Source organism: Heteronotia binoei, chromosome 8 (assembly GCF_032191835.1).
Source record: "Heteronotia binoei isolate CCM8104 ecotype False Entrance Well chromosome 8, APGP_CSIRO_Hbin_v1, whole genome shotgun sequence".
NCBI classification, from domain to species: domain Eukaryota; kingdom Metazoa; phylum Chordata; class Lepidosauria; order Squamata; family Gekkonidae; genus Heteronotia; species Heteronotia binoei.
In genome coordinates this window covers 79439837-79467681 of record NC_083230.1, presented here as the reverse complement: position 1 = coordinate 79467681, position 27845 = coordinate 79439837, and the positions used below count along the sequence as shown (strand labels likewise).

Sequence of the window (27845 nt, the reverse complement as noted above, 5' to 3'; positions counted from 1 at the left end):
AAGTCTTTGTGCACACGAAACCTCATACCTTGAATAAAACTGTTGGTCTTAAAGGTGCCACTGGACTCAAACTTAGTTCTGTTACTTCAGACCAACACAGCTACCCGTATGGGTTCTCAGGTAGGACTGGAGCAACAGAAAGCACGACCGCCTTCCACGCAGCAAACTAGAAGTACAGCCTCCCTGGCGTGCAGTTCCGCGATCAATCTCGCGCTCCACCTCCTTATTTGACAAGCGAGGCCCCGCCTCCCTCGCTCCTCCCGGCCAATCTTCCACTTGCCCCGCCCCGCGAAGGGGCGGTCTGGAGTGCCTGGAGGTGGCGGCAGCTGCGGGGCGGTGTCGTGGGAAGCGGACAAGGATGCGAGAGGAGGACCGCCCCAGTTCGTGACACCGGCGGTGAAGATGGCGCTGAACAGGAACCACTCAGAGGGCGGCGGGGTTGTGTTGCCCCACGGAGAATGGTAACTATGGGTCGGGCTGGAGCCCGGGGGGCCCGCAGCGTCCATCCTCAGGGACTGTCAAGCGGTGTTGGTCTGTCTTTGCGTCACAATCCTGCTGTAAGGGACGGGGAGCAGGCTCATATAGTGAGCCTCGGGGTGCCCCTAACAAAGTCGCCCCTAATTCTCCGCTGAGAACGACGCCCGAGCCCTCCTGGCGGTCCCGACAGCCGGATTGTGACGCGTCCGAACAGTGCTACCCGAGCGAATGCCACTCAGGGCTTTCTTCTTCCTGGGTTTTCTTCCCAGAAATTGCAGTTTCTTGTCCCTCTCCCCGTTCTTGGAGCGGAGATATTAAAGCGATTTTTAACTGTGAACTGTCCTTCTTAGTGACTCATCCTCGCTTCCCCCTTCCCGCAGCGTGACCCTAATCCACGCCTTCTATTTTCTGTTATGCGTCAGGCACATAAGTATACATGGAAGATCCTTCACAGGCCGTTGATAAAGAGCCTCACTTGCTCAGGCTTCTCCCTGGTAAAATAACTTTTTGGAGAGGAGAGTAAGGGACTCAGTGCAGGATAAATATATTCCTTAATGTTTCTCTGGCAGGCCAAGCACATCAACAGTGCCTCTGACAGAATTATCTGGATTGCATTTCTTTTGTGGGAAATCATGGCCAGCAGTATTTGGGCTGTAGCTCCAGCAGCCAGATGTCATCTTGCCCTGGTTAGGGAGGTTTCCCATTTTGGGATGAATGGAGAGCTCTGCTAGTTTAAAGGTGTCACCATTATTCTAATGAACTCAGAAGTTAATTAAAAGTAGAGTGGCCCGGCCTGATTCTCACTACTATTATTGTTGAAGTGGTACTCCATGTGTGAGCATTGTTTTTTTTTAAGTAGTATTGCTGAAAATTGGCATAACTAGGTAGGAAAGTTATTGCCATAAATAAAGTTGTATATTTCACATGGCCACACATGCATTGGTTTTCATGTGTGAATTGGGTCTCAAAGGTTTTTCTGGAGGTGTGAACTGCTGGCTTTTGTGTGTTTCAAGCAGGATCTGTAGGATAAGGGGTGATTTGTGAATGAATTGGCCATCAGATGGTATCTAGTGTTAATGGTAAACACCTGTTTTTCTTCTTCAAGGTTGCTGACAGCAGTGTGAGTTTACTTGGGCTGCATAGCTCAGGACTCATAATTTACATCCATCAGGGACAGATCAAAAATCCACCTTAGTTTCTTATACGATATATTATACCATCATCTCTTTTATTAACTTTTCTCCTGTGGTTGTTAGAAATGATATTTTTTGCAATGTAAATCAATTGGGAAAGTATGAAGTGTTGCTGCAGACTGTCCTCTTATGTTGCATCAGCTATTGATTTTGTCACTTTGGTTTAATTCTTAGCAAGTTTAAGTTTCAGCTGTGTTGACTGACTGATGCTTCATCATTGATTAATCATTGGTTCCATTTGATTTAGCTTCCTAGTTAGTTGTAGGAAGCCTGTTGATCCAAAAAACAGTCCCTTGCTGATATAGATCCAAAAGGAATGTGAAGAGTTAAATTGATGTCACATGATTTCTGTTTGGTCAGTGAGTGAGATGAACCAGAATGTATTGTGCCTCTTTTGTAGCACATTCTTCAACAGTACATCACCAGTAAACATTTCCCAAGCAAAAAGGAAAAGGAAAAAAAGGAATAATCTGATAAGAATATTCAGAACTCTGCAGAAGGAATGAGTTAAGTAGATGATTGCTTGGCTGGTAAGGGAGCTCTAGTATGCTTTTGAAAAGTAGGAAGTGAATATGAAGCAAAGATTATTTATGTGACTTTTTGATGCATTTCGAGGGATGCAAAGTGAAAGCCAGTTATAAAGGGTAAGAGGTGTAGGGCAGCAGATTAACTGCATGCTCCTTAGAACACTTTCTTGGAAGTTAGTTCCATTGAAATAGACAGGTCTTTTTCAACATATGAAGCTGCCTTATACTGAATCAGACCCTCGGTCCATCAAAGTCAGTATTGTCTACTCAGACTGGCAGCGGCTCTCCAGAGTCTCAAGCCAAGGTTTTTCACACCTACTTGCCTGGACCCTTTTTAGTTGGAGATGCCAGGGATTGAACCTGGAACCTTCTTTACTTACCAAGCAGATGCTCTACCACTGAGCCATCATCTCTCCCCTGAATTTTCTTGACAAGAATGCAGTTCCAGGTGGCTCAGCATCAGGGGGTATGGTCTAATATGCAAATGAGTTCCTGCTGGGCTTTTTCTACACCCCCCCCCGAAATAGACATAGACTCCTAGAATCACAGAGATGGAAGGGACCATGCAGGCCATCTAGTCCAACTCCCTGCTCAGTACAGGATCAACTCAGAGCATCCCTGACAAGTGTTTGTCCAGCCACTGCTTGAAGACTGCCAGTGAGGGGGATCTCACCACCTCCCTCAGTAGCTGATTCCACTGTCGAACAACTCTTACTGTAAAAAAGTTTTTCCTAATATTCAGCTGGTACCTTTCCACCCTTAGTTTAAACCCATTATTGTGAGTCCTTTCCTCTGCTGCCAAAAGGAACAGCTCCCTGCCCTCCCCTAATACTTAAAGAGAGCAATCGTGCCCCCCTCAACCTCTTCTTCTCCAGAATGAATATTCCAAAGTCCCTCAGCCTTTCCTCATAGGGCTTGGTCTCCAGGTTCATGATCATCCTTGTCACTCTCCTTTGCACCCGCTCCGTTCTGTCCACATCCATTCTGAAGTGAGGTCTCCAGAGCTGCACACAATAGTCCCAAGCGTGACCTAACCAATGACGTGTACGGTGGGACTATGCCATCTTGTGATTTGGATGTTATGCCTCTGTTGATACACCCCAAGATCGCATTAGCCTTTTTTTGTCGCTACATCACACCAGCTGCTCATTTTTAATTTATGGCACCCCACTGGACACCTCCATTCAGATTAAATGTCATTGACAACTACTCTTTGAGTGTGGTTCTCCAATCAATTCCCTATCCACCTATCTAAACTAGAGTCCAGTCCATTGTCCTCTAGTTTACCCATCAAACCTCATGAGGAAACCCTTTCAAAAGCTTTACTGAAATCCAGGTAAACAATATCAACAGCATTTCTTGATCCAGTAAGCTCTTCACTCAATCAGATAAAGAAATGAAGTTGGTCATGGGTAGGATTCTCATTTTTGTTGTTGTTGTTCAGTCGCACAGTCGAGTCCGACTCTTTGTGACCCCATGGACAAAGTCACACCAGGCTATCCTGTCTTCCATCATCCTCTGACCTCTGAAGTCTGCTCAAACTGCTCTCATTAGACATTCCTAAAATCAAGAGCCCCATGACGCAGAGTGGTAAGCTGCAGTATTGAAGTCCAAGCTCTGCTCACAGCCTGAGTTCAATCCCAGTGGCAGCTGGGTTCAGGTAGCCAGCTCAAGGTTTACTCAGCCTTCCATCCTTCCGAGGTTGGTAAAAGGAGTACCCAGCTTGCTGGGAGGGAAAGTGTAGATGACTGGGGAAGGCAATGGCAAACCACCCCATAAAAAGTCTGCTGTGAAAACATCATGATGTGACGTCACCCCAGAGTCGGAAACAACTGGTGCTTGCACAGGGGACTACCTTCAAGTTGCTCTTCTATTTTGGGGTTGGCTTGATAGTTCTGTCCCTTACTGCCCAATCATATGCATGTTTATTAAGAAGCAGATTTTGATTTTATCAAAAGCTTACTCCTAAGCGTATGTAAGATTATAGCTACAACCCAAGAAGCACAAAAGTGTTAAATGTTTGCATGTACAATGATGGAGAGCTCCTTTAAATTCAGCAGGCCTCCCCTGCTGAAGACATCACTTCTAGGTGGCCCAGATTAAACAAACATAAAAGTCCAGTGGCACCAGTTTCTGAGATTGTGTGCACTACAGATGGTGCGACCTGTTTTTAAATTTTTATGTGTATTTTAATTTTTTATTAATTTGTTTATGTTCATCAAATGGCCTAACTACTTTCTGCGATCAATCCTGAGCCTGCTTGTGGGGAGGGCAGAATATAAATCTGAAAAATAAATAAAATAAAACAAATACATGACATTTATTACAAAAAGAAATTGTTAGCCTAAAGATTACTCTAAAATGTAATCTTTTTAATGGGTTGTCTGAGTGGATTTCATTTAAATAAAGACAGACAGCGTGTGTCCGTCCAGTGGAGGCACAAGTCTTGACAATAGTGTTCAGGGGGACTGCAGTTCCAGCTTTGTACCTAAAGACTAATACATTTATTGGAGTGCATTATGTGTTCTTGGCATGTCTTTCCCTGACACATATTGTAAAGATTACATTTCACCCATCTGTGCTGGTACCATCTGTACTGAAATATGCTAATTGTGATTTGTGTTTTGTTATCTTCTCTTAAAGTATTATCAAGCAGTGTAAAGATGTGGAGTTGACCTTTATTGATGTGACAAGCAAATCTGATATCTTCAAAGGCACCAAAAAAGGGACGGTGTTTCTTACCCCTTATAGGGTAAGTCTTGGGTTAGTTGCATCTTTAGTCATACAACGCATTATTCTTTTCCAGACACAGTTGTGATCATTCTTTAAAAGGAACTGAGTGATATATATATCACTCTTGGATCCAGATTTATGATATGTGCAGGTAGCCAATGGTGCTTTTATAAGGTTACTTTGATATTCAGGTTGTATCCCTTATTTAGGGAATGAAGGAAATCTGTGCCTCTTTACACCTTGAATCTTTATTCTGAATAGTCTTCAACATTTTCAGGCTCTATACCCACATTTAACCTGCAATCTGAGTCTTTTCTTCCATGTGCAATGGAGAATAATTCTTGTTGTATAGAGGGGGAAATTTTAGTGTTTTTTCTCAGTCTGCACCTGCAAAAATTGCCTAAATTACTGACTGTAAATCTTCTACAGGTTGGGCCTTGAGTAGCTTGGATAGAAACATCTTTCCCATATTGAGGTCTCTCTCCATGATGAGATCTTTGACTGGGGTGCTGATTTGCATTTTCTTTCAGGTCATCTTTTTGTCAAAGGGAAAAGACCCAATGATGTCCTTTAATATGCCATTCACCTTGATGAAAGGATGTTCTATTGAACAGCCAGTATTTTCTGCTAATTATATCAAAGGAGTGATACAGGCAGAACCAGGAGGTATGTTACCACTCATGCAGAGAAATACAATTGTTGTGTTTGTACTAGGCATGTATATATCCTGTTGGAGGAGTCAGTTTTTCATTTCCATTGCTTTTGAACGACAGATTCCACAGAGAATATATAGTAGAATCCCTTTGGATTTGAGAGAGAACTCCCTTGTACCGTTTAGTAAATACCTGCAGCTAAATAAAACAAATCCCACTTGACCTGATTTTCTGTCAGTCTTCAGCTTGTGGAAATGACCTTTTGACTTGCAAATTCTTTTCTCTAGTGGCATTGCTATAAGATAAGCATTATGAGCATCGTCCGCATGAATTTTGTTTCTGCTATTCTGATAGTTTGAATTTGAATGCAGAAGAAGCTTTTTTTTTTAACTTGCATTTCAGCTAAGAATTTGATGACCAAGCCACAGAGGCTTTGTGTTGAAATAAGATTAAAGACTTTGCTCATGCTGTGGTTAGTTTCAGACTCTGGTTAAATTTATTTTATGTGGGAAACAACTGACTTTGGCTTTAACTACCCACTTAGGTCTTTCCAGATGAAGTGCAAGTTTTCACTCCTCCAGCATTTTGAGTTTCCGCTTCAAAGAAGTATGTCTGTGAGCACTTGTTGGATGCTGGGAGAAGAGAGCAATTGAACAAATGCAACCTTTGTACAAATCTCATTGAAACTTAGTTTTATGGGAGCAGCACTTGATTTTGGGGTGCATTGGAGCTTGCATTGTAGTATGTTGCCAGTTGTAAAATACAGTTGAATCTCATAATTATCTCACTTTTTAAAGTTACGTAATATTTGTTTTGTCTTCACTGCCAAGAAATGTGCAGATTCAATCCTAGTTTTTATCTATGATTTCCATGATTAAAATTTCTATGATTATTTCCCTCAGGTGGCTGGGAAGGTCAGGCTTCATTTAAGATGAGCTTCTGCAGTGGAGGTGCCATCGAATTTGGACAAATGACGTTCAGACAGGCCAGTGATCGTAAGACTCTTTTCCCTCTAGTCCTAATCATTTGGTAGCTGCTGCCTGGTTTAAGTAGCAGGTGTGCTCTAAATCAGGGGTGTCAGACTCATTTGTTGCGAGGGCCAAATCTGACATAAATGAGACCTTGTCAGGCCGGGCCATGTCAGACCAGGCCATGTGTGTACCTATTTAAGATTAGATAGCAGAGACATAAATTTAATAAAGGACACAGACAAACACAATTAAATGTTTTTTTTTTTAAAAAAATCTTAAAACATTAGCACATTGACCTTAAAGGTGCTTTCTTTGTAGCTCTCCCATGGGATTTAGGGAACTCAGCAAAGGAAGCTCTGGCTGTTTTCTTCCTTCCCTAGGGGATGAGGAGGGGGGATAAGCCTCAGCCAACAGAAAGAAGAGAGGCTTGACACAGTAGCTCTGCTGTGTGATCAAGAGAGCCTGGCAAAGCAAGCTATCCCTCCTCCCCTTCCTCCCCAAGGGAGGAGCCTCAGCCAATGGAGAAAATAGAGGTTTTGCTCTTTAGTTTCTATGCGATTGAGCAAGTCTTGCAAAGCAAGCTGTGATGCAGAAGGAAGCAAGAGAGAGGGAGAAGGAAGCAGATGACAGCCAGTTGCTTAAGGGTCTAATAGGAGTCCTCCAGGGGCCTGATTTGGCCCCCTAGTCACCCCTACTCTAAATAGTCCTGCAATAGAAACAAACTGCCCCACCATGCTTATGTTTTTTGCACTCTTTGACCTATTTATTCTCCCCCTCAAGTTCCATTCTTGCTCCAAGTGTAGTACTGATAACATGTATCTGTCAGCATAACAGGAAAGACTCACAGTGGTTAAGAGCAACTGACTCTAATCTGGAGAACTGGGCTTGATTCTGCACTCCTCCATGTGCAGTCAGCTGGGTGACCTTGGGTCAGTCACAGTTTTCTCAGAGCTCTCTCAGCCCTAGCTACCTCACAGGGTGTCTGTTGTGGGGAGAGGAAGGGAAGGAGACTGTAAGCCACTCTAAGACCCTGAGTAAAGGGCGGGGTATAAATCCTACTTTTTTTCTTTAAAATCGACAATAATTGATATGTTAGTTATATGATGTTTATGCTTCTATTTCAGGATTTGAGTTGACAAATTTAATGAATGCAATCATATTGCTCATCAAAATGCAGTGAAAACATTTTTTCTTCTAAATCTTGCTTACTAAATATATTCTGTTTAGGTTCCAGGGGAGTACCTTTCCAGAGCTTTGTCTATGGGTTTGCATATTTTGCTGGGGGCTATGCTCCTCCCGCACCTGTTCCAGGAGGCTACGTACCAGCATCAGGGACTTACATTGTTCCACCACCTGCTGCTGGACAATACCATTATATGCATGCACCAATGAATGGATACGGACCAGCTCCACAGCCTATGGGATATCCATATCCGCCTCCTCCAGGTGTGTTTCTGTCTGTCTCCATAACATTTGTTTCTCAGATACAGATAGTATTATACTCCCCTGTAGTATTTACTGTAGAAGTGAACAAAAAATCTGTAAAAACATAATAGAAACCCTGCTGAATTAAGCTAAGAATGCATCTATACTAGCATCTAGTCTAGCATCCTAAATTGGCCAATCATATACTTCTGGGAAACCCTCAAGTAGGGCGTCCCATATTCTCATCACCTTTTGAGCTTCCAAAGCCAGTTGCAGTAAATTCCATAAAGCAATTTTGTGATGTGTGAAGAAGTACTTCCTGTTTTCTGCCCTGAATCAGTGTGATTGGGCCCCCTCCCCCCACCGTATGAGGAAACTGAAAAATAAATTTCTGGTAGTAGTGACTGAAGCAGCTGACCCAATCAAGGATGTGAACAGTAACATGATTTTGCTTTTGTGGAGAGGATCATAGTTAGTAAAAAGAATACTCATTATATATACATAATGGACAGTGTCTTCTCTAAATTAATAAGAGTTATCTTTTAATAGGTTCAGTGTGGCCAAGTGCAAAGTAATGCACATTGGGGCCAAGAATCCCTGCTACAAATACAAGTTGATGGGTTGTGAACTGGCAGAGACTGACCAAGAGAGAGATCTTGGGGTCATGGTAGATAACTCACTGAAAATGTCAAGACAATGTGCGATTGCAATAAAAAAGGCCAATGCCATGCTGGGAATTATTAGGAAGGGAATTGACAACAAATCAGCCAGTATCATAATGCCCCTGTATAAATAGATGGTGCGGTCTCATTTGGAATACTGTGTGCAATTCTGGTCACTGCAGCTCAAAAAGGATATTATAGCATTGAAAAAAGTCCAGAAAAGGGCAACTAGAATGATTAAAGGGTTGGAACAATTTCCTTATGAAGAAAGGTTAAAATGCTTGGGGCTCTTTAGCTTGGAGAAACGTCGACTGCGGGGTGACATGATAGAGGTTTACAAGATAATGCATGGAATGGAGAAAGCAGAGAAAGAAGTCCTTTTCTCCCTTTCTCACAATACAAGAACTCGTGGGCATTCGATGAAATTGCTGAGCAGTCAGCTTAAAACAGATAAAAGGAAGTACTTCTTCACCCAAAGGGTGATTAACATGTGGAATTCACTGCCACAGGAGGTGGCGGCGGCTACAAGCATAGACAGCTTCAAGAGGGGGTTAGATAAAAACATGGAGCAGAGGTCCATCAGTGGCTATTAGCCACAGTGTGTGTATATATAACTTTTTTTTTGGCCACTGTGTGACACAGTGTTGGACTGGATAGGCCATTGGCCTGATCCAACATAGCTTCTCTTATGTTCTTATCTTCTTAATAGCTTATTATAAACCTATTGAAATACAAATCATGAAAAGAATGCTAGCTAATTGTTAGCTCCTCCAATATCGTACTGCAAGCAGTAGTAATCACTTCTTTATTTTATTACTCTAATTTGGGTAAGTAATAGGGATGGGCACAAACTGGGAAACCCCAGATTGGCTTGTGAACCGAACTGGGGCATGTCTCACCTGGTTTGTGAACCCAAAGTGACCCTTTCTTCCTGTGCTGTATGAGTCCATAGCTAGAAATGTTTGGTTGGTGGGTTGAGGCAGGGGAGTGGGGAACTTAATTAGATCACCAATCAGATTAGCACTAATCTAATTACCAGTGATGCAAATAGGGGAGGGTGCACCAGCCAGTGTGCTTTCTGCTCTGCAGCAGAGAGTGCATTCCAGCTGGCTCTCCTTCTCTGAACATGAAGGGAGGACAGGAGCCCCATTGCCCACCCCTCAGCAGCCCCATTGTCCACCAGTCTGCCTGCAGCAGGGCCAGTCAGTATAGTTTTACAGGTGAGCAAGCCAAGCAAGTGGATGGGTGATGAGCAGGCGGATTGCTGGCAGGTGTGCGAGCTGAGGAGCAGGTGGGCAAACAAGCCAAAGAGTGGGTCAATGAGTCAAGCAGGCCTCTCTGACATCGTGACCTGTGATCTGATCATTTGACCTAGCCACCATGGGTCACATGAAGTCAGAGCAGCCTGCCGACCTGTTCTGCCCACTCCTCAGCCACTCACTTGACTGGCTTGCTTGCAAAACAATGCTGACAGAGAAGGGCTGGGTGAAGAAAAGCCATTCATAGCTTGGCCATGGTGAGGATTAAGTGTGGCAGGGGCTTGATTGGTTGGGCATGGCTCAACACGGAGGGGGCTTGGCCCTGAAATGCCCCGCTGTAGCCCACCCACTACTGACATGGTAACTGCTGGACAGGGCAAACACTCCTGCCCTGCTTGGGTCCTCTGTCTCCCTGGGCCCAGCCTCCCTCATTGTGTGATAAGTGGGCAGGGCCAACCAGTTTTCCCAGTAAGCTGTGTTAGTGTTTGCTAGCTCACAGTTTTTTAGCCTACGGCTCACACATTTTTGTCTTAGCTCAGGAAGGATAACCCCTGAGCAAACTAATTTATGCAGTAGCCAAATCACTCACAAAAATGTTAATGCCAGTAATTCACAAAATCGAATTTTTGCTCACAAGAATAAAGATTGCAAGCTGTGTTGTTAGATTTCTTCCCCCCACCCCCCTATGTTAGAACTGGAAAGGGGGATCTATCTTTCTCTTTCATGCTCTCTCTGGCTTTTTCACTCCTCCCCACCACACCAAAAAAGTGTGCTTGCACACGAAAGCTTATACCTGGAATAAAACTTTGTTGTCTTAAAGCTACCACAGGACTCCATCTCCCCCCCCCCTCCACTGGCTCTTTCCTTCCCCCTCATTTCCTCCTCAAAGGAGGGAGAGGAGCATATAGTTGAGGGAAGGGGGGCTTGGCTTGCTTCCTTTTCTTTGCAAAGCATGAAGCAGGAGAGGAGAGAGCTGGGCAAGAGCAAGTTGTGAAGCAGGAAGCAGATGAGAGCCAGTTGCTTGCAGGCTGGATAGGATCGCTGCAGGGGCCAGTTCCATCCCATGGGCTGTATGTTTGACACAACTGGTATAATGCATACAACATTATAGTTCTTGCACACAAACTGTGAGCCAAGCGTGCTCCCTCACTGAATCAACAAGGGAACACACAACCAGGGTTCTGTTGAAGCAGGAATTGTTTTTATAAGGCTTATCAATAGGCCTGGAGAAACACTTAACAATCTCTCTACCCTGTGTTTCTCAAGGAATTAAATTCAGTACAGCAGTTTATATACATTTTGATAACATATCCAGTGTGGGACAATTATAATTGGTTTTTCAAAACATGACCCAATAAACTATCTCTGTTCCCATTGGGCAGTTTCCCCTCGAGCTACTTGTGCCCTTGTGAAAAGCTGAGTAGTGCAAAAAGTGTATACCTTAGCATAGTCCAAAAAAAATGCTAGCCAAGGCCAGTGTGGACTGCTGGAAGTTCTGTTCCTAAGGAAATGCTGGATTATTCTGGAATGGACTGGGCTCTTCCCGAAGTGCCTGCGTCAATTTATTATCACTTTGACCCACCTGCAGTTGTATGGAATATGGAAGTTTTCCTCAAAAAGGCTTCCATTTGTTTGGCACTTTCTCTGAGATAAAGACCTTTTGTTTAGGAATACTCTTCTCTCTTGCTAACACTTTCTGGCTTAAACTTTTCTCTATTAGAAAATAAGGCTTTAATATAAAACTCTTTAAGCATAATCAATATCTCCCATATTTAAGTATGATTCTCTCTGTAAGGCACACAGATTAATTTTAATTAATCTCAGAAGTGTTAGTGCAAGTTTAATGTGCAAACAGGTTGCTTTGTCTATTATAGTAACACAGTGTAATGAAGTTAGATTACAAGATTGGAGAATACTGAAATAATAACAGTATAATATAATATAGTGGAATCAAGCAACTTTTAGCTACCAGATCCAGATACCTTTCCAAGTTGGCCTCTGGTTTCTGAACAAGAAATTAGATGTCATATTAATAATCTCTGAAGGAATAAAGCCACTGGCTTGGACAGTGTCCCCCCAGAGCTGTTGAAAGAAAATGTGGATTGGTGGGCCCCTTTTCTTGCATCACTCTTCAAGTATATTGACGCATCAGGTCGTATCCCCAAAAGCTGGGAAACGGCAATGGTGGTTCCTTTTTCAAGAAGGGCAGAATGGATGACCCCTCAAATTACAGGACTGTTAGCCTGTTAAGTGTTATCAGCAAACTCTATATGAAACATCTCTTTCACAAATTTTTGTCTTGGCTCATTGATGGGGATATCATTGCAACAGAGCAAGCAGGCTTCAGGGAAGGTAAATCTACCTCGTAGCATTGCTTAGTCCTTCAACATCTCATTAAGAAGTATTGCAACAAAGGGTTTCCCTCCTTGTATGCAGCCTTTGTGACCTTAAGGCCACATTTGATTCATTTTCTAGGGCCAAACTGTGGGATAAACTGGAAGTATCCTCCATCGATAGAAGACTCCTCTTTTTAATAATTCTCTTCATATGCATACCTCAGAGTTAAAAATAGTAAACTGGGGCACCTTACCGAACCCATTAATACTATGAAAGGAGTTAGACAAGGATGCTTCTTGCACCACTGCTTTTTATATTTTATATTAACTGTCAAGTCGGCTGAATTCAATAACGAGTCTCTTGGTGAAACAGAGTAACAAGTTTATTGTAAACAGAACTAGAGACCATGGCAGAGATTGAAGGACTAAAATACATAGGCTCTAAACCAGCATTTAAGGTATAGATGAAAGGAATTCCTACGGTGGGGGTAATCTATGCAACACATTTTCGCACTAGGATGCTACTCCCTTCGTTCCCAGGCCGAAGCCTCTCCCACAGAGAGCAAGGCTGGGAAGGCGCCCTTATCTTATTCACATGTTAGCATTTCAAAGCAGACTACACAACAAAGGCTTCTCTAGTGAGGGGGCAGGAAAGTGAGCTAGCAGCAATCGGTGTACACTGTAAAGTACCCAGACTCCTTCACTTCAGAACCAAACTTAATACAGGTATTGAGTAATTCATAGCAGACTTGACATACTGCCCCCCCTAGGCCCCCTCCCCTGCCGGGCGGCCTTGCAAGGAGGGCGATTCACATTTATGGCTCAGCAACTCGGGCCCCGAGAGGCTCCAGCACTCCCCCTTCGAGGGGAGGGTTGGTGAATCTTGTGAGTGCCACTTGGACGGCCCCGGAGATCAGCGCAGTAGGCTGCAATGAAAAACAGGGTGGACTTTACCAAGAGCAGGGGGAAGGTCTAGCTCTACTGTCACCGGGTTGATTACCCGCTTGATCTTAAATGGCCCTAGGAACTTAAAAGCCAACTTTCTAGATGGTTGTGCCAGAGGCAGGTTTTTTGTTGACAGAAATACAGAGTCCCCCACCTTCAAGTCCCAGACTGGCACATGGCTTTTATCGTACTGTCTTTTATACGCCTCTTTGGCCAGCTTCAGGTTTTCTTGTATGGCTGGCCAACATTGGCTGGGACCTTGCCACCATTGCTCGAAACTTGAGCCCGTCAATCCCTCCCCCCCTGGCAACATGGGGATCGGCTTCCCCTCATACCCAAACACTGTTGCAAAGGGAGATGCTTTGGTGGAACTGTGAGCGCTGTTGTTGTAAGCGTATTCTGCGAAGGGGAGGAGGTCCACCCAGTCTGATTGGCGTAGGCTTACAAAGCACCGTAGGTACTGCTCTAGCACCCCGTTCACTCTCTCCGTCTGTCCGTCCGTCTGGGGGTGATAGGCAGAGCTTAGCCCCTGTTCCATCCCTAATAATTTACAAAACTCCCGCCAGAAGGTGGCAACGAACTGAGGGCCCCTGTCACTTATGACCTTGTCAGGGATGGAGTGATGTTTGGCCACGTGGTCGAAAAATAAAGCTGCTAGTTTCTTGGCTGTGGGTAACTGGCTGCAGGGGATGAAGTGGGCTTGTTTTGAAAACGTGTCCACTACCACCAGTATGACTGTTTTCCCCCGGGAGGGTGGCAGCTCGACTATGAAGTCCATGGACACCACGGCCCATGGCCGTTTCGCTGTTTCTAACGGCTGTAGGAGCCCTGGGGTTTTCCCCCCCCCCTCTTTTTTGCCATCACACACACCGGGCAACCAGCCACAAAGTCCGACACATCTTTCTTTAGAGACGGCCACCAGAACTGCCGGTGCACTAAGTGCAAGGTTTTGACATAGCCGAAGTGCCCAGCTAGCTTGGAGCAGTGACACAGTTGGAGAATTTCTTTCCTTAAGGTTTCCGGGACGTACAGTTTCTCTCCCTTGTACCAAAGACCATCTTTTCTTTTCTGCAACCCCTCTGGCCGCCCACCTCCCTCCCGTTCGGCCTCTAGGGCGATTCGTTCTTTGCTTAGCCCACTCAATTCCTTTTTTCTCTGTGAGCGGGTGGTAACCATAGCCGCCACTTGCGTGGGGGGGATCAGGGAGTCTATCACCTCCTCCCTCTGGCTCTCATGCTGTGGGAGCCTGGACAGGGCGTCTGCTAGAAAATTGCGGGTCCCCGGGATGTGCTTCAGGGTGAAATCGAATTTGGAGAAGAAGCCCGCCCACCTGATTTGTTTTTCACTCAATTTCCTTTTCCCTGTTAGGGCCTCTAAATTTTTGTGGTCCGTCCATATCTCAAAGGGCACCCTGGCTCCCTCCAACCAGGACCTCCAAGTTTTTAGTGCAAACATGACAGCGAAGGCCTCTTTGTCCCACACCGACCAGTTCCTCTGCTCCTCCGAGAACTTTCGCGAAATGTAAGCACAGGGTCTGAGCTTCCCCTCCTCATCCCTTTGCATGAGAATGGCTCCTACGGCGACATCGGAGGCGTCGCATTGGACCACGAACCCCTTCCGCTCATCTGGGTGGCTTAAGACCGGCTCGCTTATGAACAGTTGTTTAAGCCGGTCGAAAGCCGCCTGACAAGTCGGTGTCCAATTCAGCCTGGCTCCTGGTCGCTTTGCCTCTTCCCCCCTCCCCTTCGTCTTCAGGAGGTCTGTTAGGGGCAGAGCGATCTGGGCAAACCCCTCAATGAATCCCCTATAGAAATTGGAGAAACCGAGGAAACTTTGGAGCTGTCTACGTGTCCTCGGGGGGGCCCACTCTAAAACTGCCTGAACTTTGGCTGGATCCATGGCCAGCCCGTCCCCAGACACCCGGAAGCCCAAATAATCTAGTTCCGTGCGGTGAAACTCGCATTTGGACAACTTGGCGTAGAGCTGGTGCTTCAGCAGGGTGGCCAACACCTCCCTCACTAGTTTCACATGGGACTGTTCATCTTGAGAATAAATAATGATGTCATCAAGGTACACCACCACCCCCTTGTACAGAAATTTCCGCAATACATCATTTATGAAATTCATGAACACCCCCGGTGCCGCTTGCAATCCAAACGGCATGACCAAGTATTCAAATTGTCCCATCGGTGTGTTGAACGCCGTTTTCCACTCATCCCCCTCTTTGATGCGCACTCGGAAGTACGCGTCCCGCAGGTCAAGCTTTGTGAAAATTTCCCCCCCGCCACCGTGCTTAGCAGGTCTTTGATGAGGGGGATGGGGTAGGCGTTTGACATGGAAATCGCGTTAATCCCACGAAAATCAGTGCAAAGCCTAAGGCTGTTGTCCTTCTTCTTTCTAAACAACACGGGGGCCGCGTGGGGGGCCGTCGCGGGTCTGATGAACCCCCTTTTCAAGTTCAGGTCTAGAAATTTACGCAACTCCTTCTTCTCAGCCCACCCCATTTGGTAGAGTTTGGCCCTGGGAAGGCTTTCCCCGGGGATCAGTTCTATCGCACAGTCTGTGCTCCTGTGGGGGGGTAGCTGGTTGGCCTCCCGTTCACTAAACACTTCCATTAGGTCGCGGTAGGCGTCCGGGACACGGTGCACCTCTTCCACCAGGACGCACGCCCTCTCCCGAGCGATTGGCGCTCGTGGCCCCCATGCCGCTTGCCAAAGGTGCTGGCTGCAACTTGGGTCGGGAAATCTGATGGTCTGGGCTCTCCAGCGGATGAGAGGCTCGTGCTTCTCCAACCACCCCACTCCCAGGACCACGGGGTAGCCGCAGGCGGGCGCGATCACAAACGTCTCTGAGTCCCAGTGGTCCTCAATCCCCAGGGGGCACGGCTCAGTCTCTTGCGTGCAGGGTTCCCCCCCCATTACTGACTCATCCATCTGTTCAAAGTGCATGGGGTGGGGCAGTTGAAAGCGTTCCAACCCCAGAGCCTCCACCACCTTGGGGGAAATCAGCTCTCTATAACAGCCCGAGTCTATGAGGGCCCGGATCTGTAGGAACCTTTTTAGCTTTGGGTTCAACAATTTGACCACTATAAAGTACAACCTTCCCGTGGGTCTCACCGTTAGTGGTGCCTCCTCCCGGTCGACCTGCTGGATGGCACCGTTCAAAGCAGGTCGGCGTCGTTTCCCGCCGGCTCCTCTTCCCACGCCAGCTCGGCCAGCTCCTCGGACAGACGCACCTCCTCCTCCTGCAGGTCCTCTTGCACTAGGAGCGCGCTGCCCTTCGCCGCATCCTTAGGGCGGCCGGTGGCCTTTTTGGGCCAGGGGTGCCCGGGCGGGTGGCTCCCTGCGATGGGGCAGTCCCGGTGGCTGGTTGGGGGCAGCCGGAGGCCAGATGGTTGGGGTCCCCACACCGGAAACAACGTCGGGGCCCCCCCGGAGCAGCCGCCGCCGGCTTCTTGACTTTAGGTGGCTCAGCCTTCCCGGGGGCTGCTTTCGGCGTTCCCCTGCCGGCGCCTAGTGCTTGGCGCAGCATTGCCACTCGTTTCAGGTTGGTCTCCACCTCCCCCGCCAGCTGAATCCACCCCACCAGGGTATCGGGGCTGGCTTGCGTGAGCGCCCTATCCAGGATGCTCGGGTTCAGCCCATTGGTGAAGTGCTCGATCTTCATCACCTCGTTCCAATTCCGAGCCCGGGCGGCGTTGGCCTGGAAGTCGGCCGTGTACTCTCGGATGGATCGGGCCCCTTGCTTCATGTTCCGCAGCGCCGCCAGCGCTCGGGCTTCTTGCAGGGGGTCCTCGTATTGGGTCAGTAGGGCTTGCACGAAGGTGTTTACGAAGTGGAGGACCGGGCTGTTAGTTTCGCATAGGCTCACATACCACTTCTTTGCTGCGCCCCGCAGCTTCGACCCGAGGTAGTCCACGCGGCTCATCTCATCGGGGAATAGGTCCCCCCAGTAGTACATGTAGCTGTTCGCCTGGATCGCGAAGTAGTTCACTTCCTCCGGGTCTCCATCAAACGTGGCGTCCAGCTCCCGGCCTCCCCCCAGGTCTCTTTGTCTGACCGGGGCAGGAGGGGGCGCCGCTGGGGCTTGCGGGGCCGCTCCGGGTGGAGGGGCGGCAGGGCCCGGTTGAGCCGGGGGTCCCCGCGGACCCGCCGGGGCTGGCTGCTGCTGGCGAGCCCCGGTCACCCCCAGCGCTCTGCCCAGCTGCGCGGTCAGGGTCTGCATCTGGTCCTTGAGGTCTCTCACCGCCCCGTCAATCTCCCTGCGGACCATCGCCCGAAACGTTTCGTAATCCTCATCGGTCTGGTCCTTGGGTCTCGCCCCTCCGTCATCCGCTCCGCACTCGGCCCCTTCGCCTCCACTCCCGGGGTCTTGAGTCCCCGCAGCTCCGGCGCCTTCGCTCGTCTCGCCCGGGTTGGCGGCGGCGGCCTCGGCCAGTTGGACCCGCTTGGTGTGGCGGGTCATGATCGCCTCCCGTCGGATCGGGGCTTGATCCATCAGCGTGGTGGAGGTCCTTGGCTGGTATTGCCGTGGGGTCACCACCAGCTGAAACTGGGGAGGGGAGGCCGCGGTCCTTCTGGCCGTATGGATGTGCCAGGGTGTCTCGGCCCCCTCCACTCTGGTTGGGAGTTCTCCGTTCTCCGGAGACTGTTCGGACATCGCCTTTTCAGTTGCCGGAAAGGTTGAACTCCAAGATAGGGGAGTCCTTCAAAATGTCAAGTCGGCTGAATTCAATAACGAGTCTCTTGGTGAAACAGAGTAACAAGTTTATTGTAAACAGAACTAGAGACCATGGCAGAGATTGAAGGACTAAAATACATAGGCTCTAAACCAGCATTTAAGGTATAGATGAAAGGAATTCCTACGGTGGGGGTAATCTATGCAACACATTTTCGCACTAGGATGCTACTCCCTTCGTTCCCAGGCCGAAGCCTCTCCCACAGAGAGCAAGGCTGGGAAGGCGCCCTTATCTTATTCACATGTTAGCATTTCAAAGCAGACTACACAACAAAGGCTTCTCTAGTGAGGGGGCAGGAAAGTGAGCTAGCAGCAATCGGTGTACACTGTAAAGTACCCAGACTCCTTCACTTCAGAACCAAACTTAATACAGGTATTGAGTAATTCATAGCAGACTTGACATTAACAATATGGTAAATTTGGTTAATGTAACACTCCACCATCCCCCTAAATTGGCCTAGCAACATATTTCAATTTTACTTTATGCTGATGACACTGTTTTGCTTTCCAGAACCCCAGTCGGGTTAAAAAGAGTTCTTCTTTGCCTTGCTTTATATTGTGATTCTCAACAGGTTGTGATTAATCATCACAAAACTAAAGTTATGTCTTTTGGCAAGCACCTCAAAATAAGAAAATGGTCAATAAATGGCCAGAGGTTGAAACAAGTTAATTCTTTTGATACTTGGGGATGATCATGCAAGCGTCAGGTGCTAAAATATCTCACAGCAACTATGTGGCAGATAAGGGAGAAAGATCAACCCTGAGTATTATTACATTTTTAGGGTTTGTAGAATCTTTCAGGATCAAGTGCTGTGTTCTACTGGAGAAAGTTTTCCTTCCAGACGTTTCGTTCTCAGCTGCGGAGAACATCCTCAGTGGCGTTGCAGCCGGAGCAGGCGCTCAGACCTTCTTGGCTACAAATTCCACAGAACAATCAGCACAGTCAACAACCATCTTCCTTATCTTCAAACCCCTTCCAACCCTCCCAGCAATTAACACAGAACAATGGTCACATTCAACAGCCAGTTTCCTTATCACTACCCTTCCAGGAAGCCCCACCAAACAATGGGCACATCCACAAACCAATTGCCTTTTCATCACACCCCCTCCAGCCTAGAAATAGCAGCTCTCCAGCAGCCCTGGCTCCACTCAATGCACAGCAGCCAAGAAGGTCTGAGCACCTGCTCTGGCTGCAATGCCACTGAGGATGTTCTCCGCAGCTGAGAGCGAAACGTCTGGAAGGAAAATTTTCTCCAGTAGAACACGGCACTTGATCCCGAAAGATTCTACAAACCCTAATGATGTTACCAGCCGTGAAAACCTGAAATCTTTGATTATTACATTTCTTTGAATGAAGGAGGGCCACTTTGCATCAAGCTCTTTAAAGCACAATCTTTATCTCAGTTACTTTATGGGACATATATTGGTCCATCTACTTCTTGTTTTACCCCTCATGAAGCCAGGTTTTTGAGAGCAGTATTGCTAGTTCCCAGATGCATCTCTAATGCAATGATTCGTTTGGAAACAAGGATGCTTAAGGTCGCTGCTAGAATATTACTCTCTCCACTCTTCCTTTGGCTTAACCCTCGAGATCTCCTTTCATATATGCTGTTAGATGACTTTCAAGCTGGTTGGCTTAAGGTGGTCCAAGACAAAATTGCACAGTTTGGATTTTCTTTCTCAGCCCTTCTTCGGATTGATGGTGATTTAATTAGGCAAGCCTTGAGGCAGAGAGTTGAAGATATTGAGCTTGGATATTTCAAGGGCATCTAACTACTTTGCTGCTCCTTATAACTTTTATCTTTCCATGCCAGCTATTTACTTTGGAAAATAATAACCAAAGAAGAGCATTTACCCTTGCTAGGTTTTCTGCTCTGCCATCCTTAGTTATTGAGGGTAGATACCACAAAACCCCAGTGGTAGAGAGATTCTGTCCTTGTAATTGTGGGGAGGTAGAGGCAATGGTGCATGTGTTTCTCCACTGTTCTTTTTATAATGGTATTCATACTGTACATATTCTCCTATTACTTGAACACTGTTCAGATACTTCCAATTCAGGTGTTGTAAATTTCCTTTTGTCTGATGATAATACAGAGGTCACTCGGAAAGTAGCTAAATTTTGTTCCAAAGCAATGACAGTGCTATTCAGATTTCTCAGGGTATTGAAGAAGAAGGGAGGGGGGATTCTTATCTATTTCTGCCTGATTGAAATTTAGATGTTATTGTTTCAGTATTATTATTAACAGTGTCTTGGGGGTTTCCTTGGTTTGTGTTTGTTGATTTTTATCAATGTACAGATTTTATATTTTAACATGAGTGTTTTAGGGTTTCGTTTGTATTCTGGTCATGGACTGTAATAAATTTTTTACTACAATACAGTGGACTTAATTGTTCAAGTACAGGTGGTTGTCCCAGTGTTATAGTGGTAACTTCTGCTTTCATTCTTTCAGAAGTATTTTACAAATAATAATTGTGTTAACACTGTGTTAAAATCTTCATTTTATATTCTTTTATTATCAGGAGTTTGTTTTCAATGTTTTGCTACTAGTAGGAGTTTAGCAAATAGCAAATTAATATTTGCCTTTTGTAAAAAAAAAACAAAAAAATCAAACCAATCCACAAAACTACATCCTTAATATATCTGAGGGGACCCCATGGCATACAGTGGTAAGCTGCAGTATTGCAGTCCAAGCTCTGCTCACAACCTGAGCTTGATCCCAGCAGAAGCCGGGTTCAGGGCTCAAGGTTGACTCAGCCTTCCATCCTTCTGAGATCAGTACAACGAGCACCTAGCTTGTTGGGGGTAAAGTGTAGATGACTGGGAAAGGCAATGGCAAACCACCCTGTAAAAAAGTCTGCCATGAAAACGTCGTGATGTGACGTCACTCCAGAGTCGGAAATGACTGGTGCTTGCACAGGGGACTACCTTTACCTTTTTAATATATCCTAAGAACAGTAAAAAAAGGTTCCAGTGGCAGTTACAAAGGCTTGTCCACATAACCCTTAATGTGGTATAGAATGCCTTGGTTCACTGCATCATTCCCCACAATATACTGGTGCAGGATGCTTCATTGTGCACATGTTGTACACAACTAGTGGGAACAGTGACAGAACTGGGGTATTATTTATTTAATTATTTATTTAGTTCCATTTATATCCCACACTCCTCGCCGAAGCAGGCTCAGGGCGGCTTACATGCTCATGCGTATGCATGGGTATAAACATATAATAGGACATAAAAACCATGAAACAATTTTAAAACATAGAAAAATAACGTTTTGATGCTATGATCTTACATTCAGATTTATGTTCTCTATAGGCAAGTCTTAGATGGTCCCTTCCGCTGCTGCTATAGAGCAGTTTGCAAGAGGTGGTCCAGATGTTTCCTGAGAACTGTAGTGGCCAGCAATCTAGTTTGCAAATGCCTGGTGGAAGAGTGCCGTCTTACAGACCCTGCGGAACTGTATGAGCTCTCGTAGGGCCCTAACTTCTTCCGGCAACTCATTCCATCAGCGTGGGGCCACTACAGAGAAGGCCCTGGCTCTAGTTGTCATGAGCCTGGACTCCTTAGGGCTGGGGATTGAGAGGAGATTTTGTGACCCAGACCAAAGTGCTCTCTGGGGAACATGTGGGGAAAAGCGGTCCCTAAGGCATGCAGGTCCCTGGCCATATAGGGGCTTAAAAATAAGGACTAGCACCTTGAAATGAACCCAGTATGCAATAGGCAACCAGTGCAGCGCCTTCAGCCCAGGTCGAATATGCTCCTGTAAGAAAAGGCCCAATAGCAACCTGGCTGCCGCATTCTGCACTAGTTGAAGCTTCTGGGTTTGGGACAAGGGCAGCCCCATGTAGAGGGCATTGCAGTGATCCAATCTTGAGATAGGCTTTGCATCTTGCATTATGATCTCTAAATACATTAGTCACTCAAGAAAAAGGTGCCTTTTTTCTGGGAGAGAAGGGGATAATGTTTCATGTAGAGCTGCTACCAGCTGCATACTGCTATGATATGTATGTAGACTGATGTGGTACCCAATATCTTCTTCCTTCAGGCATGTATCCACCACCAGGTGGGATGTATATGGCACCTCCTCCCTCATATCCTGGCCCTGCTGTTGCAGGCCCTTCGGCTCCTTCAGCCCCTAAAACCTGGGTAGAGCCTGGAATGCCAGGTAAGACAAATCACAAGGGCTTTTTTTTGTTTGTTTAAAATTAACATCAGGTTTTGCCTTGATGCAATTTTCTAGGCTTGAGTAAGAAGTTCTCAGTTGAAGAGGCTGCTGAGAAACAAGTAATCCTCTTCTGTTCTGTCATATTTCATACTGTTTGGAGGATATCCATTTTCAAAACGAATTCTTGTGCTGTTTTCTGCTGTTTCAGTAAAAGGTGGAATGTGGCTGGAAGTAGGAATATTTATTCCATATTTATGAAATTCTGATGGATATATGAGATGTGAGGGCTGTCCACATATGATCTTCTGATTTCCTCAGTAATGTTTTCAGCCCATTATCCTAGCAGTAAAGTGTATAGTTCAGTACTAAAGCAGATGCTTCACATGCAGAAGGTCCTTGGCATCTTCAGTTAAAATATTTCAACTATCAGGTGTTGAGAATAATGCTACTCTACATTAGACCCTGAAGAGCCATTGGTGGTCTGAATAGGAAGCTAGATGGACTAGTAGTCTGATGATCTAAGGCACTGAAAAGCAAACACATGGGGTCTTGCAAGCAAAGTATATTACATAGTTGCAAGCATAGTATATTACAATCTTCACTAAAATTTTACCATGTAATAGTATATAATAATATCAAACAGACACTTCTCATACAATATCAAAATACAAAGTAAGCAATGAACTTTCAATAATACAATTAGAAATAACACACAACAAAAATATACAAACATACTACCAAGTCCATACTTCCATAAGTCAAAATTGTTCTCCAAAATTCTGTTACAAATTCTCCAGGTAGCTACATGGGGAAGTCTCTGATGGTGCTACTCATGGAGATAGAAATATCCATTCAGCTGACCAGTAATCGATGCAAAAGGTCTGGTTTTGGAATCTTGGTCCACAGCTGAGCTTCTCTCACAGAGCAATAGCCTCTTAATGCATCATTTTAAACATAGAGGAGAAATTTTTTTTTTAAATGAACATCCTATGTCTTTCTCAGAGAACGCTGTGCCTGCTGAGAAAGACATAGGATGGTCATTTAAAAGTTACTTGAGGCCTGGGTGCTCCATTCTTTGAGAACTTTTTTCTCCTCTCTGTTTAAAATGATGCATTAAGAGGCTATTGCTCTGTGAGAGAAGCTCAGCTGTGGACCAAGATTCTGAAACCAGACCTTTTGCATTGATTACCGGTCAGCTGAATGGATAATTTTATCTCCATGCGTAGCACCATCAGAGACTTCTCCATGTAGCTACCTGAAGAATTTGTAACAGAATTTTGGAGAGCAGTTTTGACTTTTGGGAGTATGTTTGTATATTTTTGTTCTGTATTATTTCTAATTGTACTATTGAAAGTTCATTGCTTACTGGGTATTTTGATATTGTATGAGAAGTGTCTGTTTGATATTATTATATACTATGACATGGTAAAGTATTAGTGGAGACTGTAATGTACTGTTTACTGGGGGTTTCCTTTGCTTGATGATATAAGGCAGCTTGCATGTAAAAGTATAACTAATTCTGAGGGATTGTGAAGGGCATATAAAAATCATATAATATTTGCTAACAAGAATGCACACTTTGGCTGAAGCTTCCTAACCTTGGGGAAAGGGTTGCATTGGAACTGTGTGTGCATGTGTATAGATTCCGCCATCTTTGTCGAAATGCTTCTTGATGCCATTTGGTCCTTGTGACCATTGTGGGGTTTCCCATCCTTGGCTCCTCAAAATCAGTGCAGTTAAAAATCAAACTACTGATGATTCTGGGTGCCTAGTCATGCTGTGTTCCCTTCCTGCAGAGAATGCAGGAACTTGCCCTCTCTTGTCTTATCTAGAAAAAGATGCCAAAACAGATATGTTAATACTTACAAATAGTCTCTACTGTTTATGTATTTGTGAACAAGTTCTGCTTGATTCTTTTCTTACGTTGCAGGTGGCAACAAAGCAACGCCTGGGACTTCTAGTGCATATTATAACCCTGCCAATCCTCATAATGTCTACATGCCTATGGTAAGGAATCTCTGGAGGTAAACTTTGGGGTGGAGCATGAGGGAGAAACAGTGATATAGGAAGAGCTATGTTTCTGACTCTCTCTAGCAACTGAATTAGAAATGTAAAATATCTGGAAATTTTGAAGCCCCAGGAAAAAAGCACATACACTTTTCTCTGCCCCATCCTGGGGAGGGGAAATGTTACTTTCCTATCAAACCTAAAACCTTTTGAACTGATTGAACAGCATTAAAAATGCATCATTTGTAACCAGCCTATAAAACCTGTAAAATTTGGCACATTTATATAATTTGAAAACATAGACAACTTTTTCTATAAGAAAAATTGCAAGTATATCCAATACTTAAGGAAGTGTTGCAAATTGCTACACCCTGTATTACCATTGTACACGTCTTTAATTACCTTTTCTATCTTTTCCACCTATCTTCATATCTAATAACATTTTCATTATATGACACATTACCAAATTTTTCTTCCTATCATTGTTTTGATTTAATTTTGTTCTTGATTTTGTTTCAGATTTCCATTTTTCTTGAAATTCTGAAGTGTCTGTTATGTATGGAAGATGTTAGCTTTGCCATTGTTGCATATTCATTCAGTTTGTTCTTCCAGTCCTTCAAGTCTGTACATTTTGCTACGAATATTATTCTTGCCACTTTCACCATAAAAATTCACTGTGTATTTTTGTGATATACTTGGTAAAATATTTAATAGCATACTTTTTGGGTCCATCACAGACTATCGTTTTAGAGTCTTTTGGACTTCTTCATGGATCTCTATCCAATATTTTCTAGCCTTCTTACATGTCCACTACATATGATAGAATGTTGCATCAGTATTCTGACATTTCCAGCACTTATCATTAGAGTCTTTATTTGCTTTTGTTGTATCTTTAGAGGATAATATACCATTTAAAGAACATTTTATACCAGCTGTCCTTTGGTGTTTGAAATTCAGTAAACTTAATTTCTTTAATGATTTTCCTATTTAGTCCTGTATATATTTTCTCCATGCAATTTTTCACTTGTTCCGTTTCTGTAGCATATTGCGATAACATTTTATACATTTTTCCTAATAGACGTTCTGAATCCCCAGTGATTAATTGTTCAAAGGTGGCTTTCTTTCTTAATTGTGACCTCAGTTATTTCAGTTTTAATACTATTTGATGATAACCACTGAATGTTTTATCCTTTATCTTGAACTGTTTGCCAGTTTTATTTGTTTGTGCATCATACTCTCATAAGTTATATGATCAAATTTCTTTCATGTCCTCAGACTTGTTCCGTGCCATAGAATTCACCCACCGTAAGAGAGAACATTTCACAGGAATTCCCCCACCCCCTGAAATGTTCCAATTTTTCCACTTGAAAAAATTAAGAGGGTGGGGTAAAAAGGCTTCAGAACTTTTATTTTCCAGGCTTTCAAATTTCTAAGGCAAACCTACCTTGCAAATGGTTAAATTATACAGGCCAATGTTTTATAGTTCCATAAGTAAACCTGGTATTAGTGCAGAGTGAGAGAACTCAAGAACATAGTGTGTTTAAAAAACAGCACCTTGTCAGTTGAGTAATGCTGATGCTGGAACATCCAATGTATCTCTCTCTTCCCACCCCACCCCCCTTAATCAAAGGAAGGGGATAATAAGACATAGCATTCTAACTCCTTAAAACAAGCATACGCAGATTACGTGTAAGTGTGGCTTGAAGCATTTTTCTGGGCAATACTGAACTTCTTCTGCATAATGTGGAAAATAGCAAGATACTTTATGATTCCAGTGCTCTCACCTTGATGTGTTTTATCTTGGTGCACCAAAAGGAGCTATCACAAAGGACTCCCATAAAGGATATTGCATGGAAATGACTTCCATGAATAAGCAGCCAGGACAGAAGGAATGAGAGGCTAGCCTCAAGTATTTTAGCCTAAAATGAGAGAAGCCACCTGAAATGGGTATGCTGAATGATGCAGTTTTCTTTTCTTTTTAGGATCAGCCGCCTCCTTATTCACCACCTGATGAGAAAAAAAACAACTAGCAGGAGCCCAGCAGCAGCCCTCCTCCCTCGTGTGTTTTTGCCGTTGAAGACATCATTGCTGCCACCTCTGGCTTTCTGTTACTAGATCATTCAGTATCAATAACATGTACCATGTTAGGGTGATTTAACATCAACAACTCTTAAACTTTTGTCATGGCAATACAAAATGACAGTGATGGCAACACTTTCTTCACTGTTTGGCTGTTCTGGGGCCCAAGTTGGAATGCTGTAACTCTTTCAGCCTTTTAGTTTGAAGGAGAGATTAATTGCCCACACTGCAAAGGAAGACAAATCTCATGCATAGGAATGAAATATTGAACCTCTTTGCATGACGTAGAACACTTTAAATGATGCACAAATATGCATATAAAAGAAGTCTTATGCCCATTGGCATTAGTGCGATGTGTTAAAATTGTAACTCTGTGCAGTTTAATGCATGAGAGGGGAATTCTGTAAATATGTTGGAGGCTTCTGTCTCCTTACTTTTCCCTTGGGGGAAAAGTCTGCCATGATGTTTAGAAAACAGCCACTATTGGTGTGGTTGGGGAAGGAAAGACTAGAAGAGTAACCAATAACTGTTATTGTATCTTCAACTACATGGGGGAAATCACACAAACAGCAAAGATTTTGTTCATTCTTTGGATTTTCATTACTCATAAAAGAGAAGTATTGAGATGTTACAGATTTCACGCACTAGAATTCTCAATTGCTTTCCTTATGACTCTGGATCTCAAGTGTATCATATCTCTTGCAGAGGTTGGGACATAGTAACAGGTCTCAAATTTAAATGAGGCCAAGTTCTGACGGATAGAAGATATGTTTATATGAACTGGAACCAAAGTGACAGCATTGTGAAAGTAGGAGCCTGGTGAACAGAACAAAACATAATTAAGCAAAGGGTGCAGATTAAACTCTTGACATCCTGCAGTTGGTACCTGTGCAGAAAGCCTTCTGGAAACCAGCATTCCCTTTGTCCACAGTAGTAGCTAGTATAACAGAGATAAATATATTTAGCAGGAAGGCATCTTGTCAGAGATGAACACTGAAGCCATTTCTCCAGCTTGGCCTTTGTGCAGGTTGAGCTAGGCATGAATGTAACTAGAAGCACTGCACAATGCAACAAAACTATGTGAGCAAGTGACAGGCAGTATTGGAAGAACTAGCTTAACTGAGTGAAGAAGGCAAGAACTGTGATTTTAAAAAATTAGCTTTCTGCAAACCTTTGTTAGAATGCCTTTCTTAACAAGCTATCGCTAAGAAGAGTCAGGTTTAGCTGCAACTTGACTTACTTAGTTCTAAAGAGAACTCTTGCTCCTTTTGATGGAAGGGGGTATTGGGGAATTTTTCCTCCAGAAGGCTTGGACTTTCCCCCCCCACAAGAGCTCAAGATACACTCTGGTATCAGTTTCCCCCTCTAGTAGCTGAGCGCATTACTCAGTGTTACAGATATGGGAGGAACTTTTTTCTAATAAAACCTTTTATCTGGAATCCAAGATGGTTAGTGTTCCACAATATAATATTTAGCTCTGTTTATAATATTTTTGGATTGCACTTTAATACAGAAGTATTGAAATCTTTGTCTGTTTTGGTATGTTGATTACTCAATGAACTGAGCTTTGTACAGAGATTGGTGGGGGGTGGGAGGGATAATTCAATAGCCTGGAATAATTTTTTGGGAATTGGGAACTGTATGTAGTAGCAACAGTACTACCCTGCTTGTA

The 27845-nt window shown here is 44.6% G+C and overlaps 1 protein-coding gene across 1 annotated transcript; it reads left to right on the top strand.

The window, feature by feature from the left end:
- The first annotated feature begins 299 nt into the window (after nucleotides 1-299).
- On the top strand, nucleotides 300-27700 carry WBP2NL (WBP2 N-terminal like). The gene is made up of 8 exons (XM_060245349.1): nucleotides 300-461; nucleotides 4841-4949; nucleotides 5461-5596; nucleotides 6486-6578; nucleotides 7782-8000; nucleotides 21968-22087; nucleotides 24018-24094; nucleotides 26077-27700. Exons 1-8 carry the CDS (start codon nucleotides 403-405, stop codon nucleotides 26122-26124), a joined length of 861 nt encoding a protein of 286 aa, XP_060101332.1. The 5' UTR covers nucleotides 300-402; the 3' UTR covers nucleotides 26125-27700.
- The last annotated feature ends 145 nt before the right edge of the window (nucleotides 27701-27845 follow it).

Coding starts and splice junctions, on each gene's coding strand:
- WBP2NL (XM_060245349.1), top strand. CDS start 403: ATGGCGCTGAACAGGAACCACTCAGAGGGCGGCGGGGTTGTGTTGCCC. Junction 4,950..5,460: donor TGTTTCTTACCCCTTATAGG/GTAAGTCTTGGG, acceptor ATTTTCTTTCAG/GTCATCTTTTTGTCAAAGGG. Junction 8,001..21,967: donor TCCATATCCGCCTCCTCCAG/GTGTGTTTCTGT, acceptor TTCTTCCTTCAG/GCATGTATCCACCACCAGGT.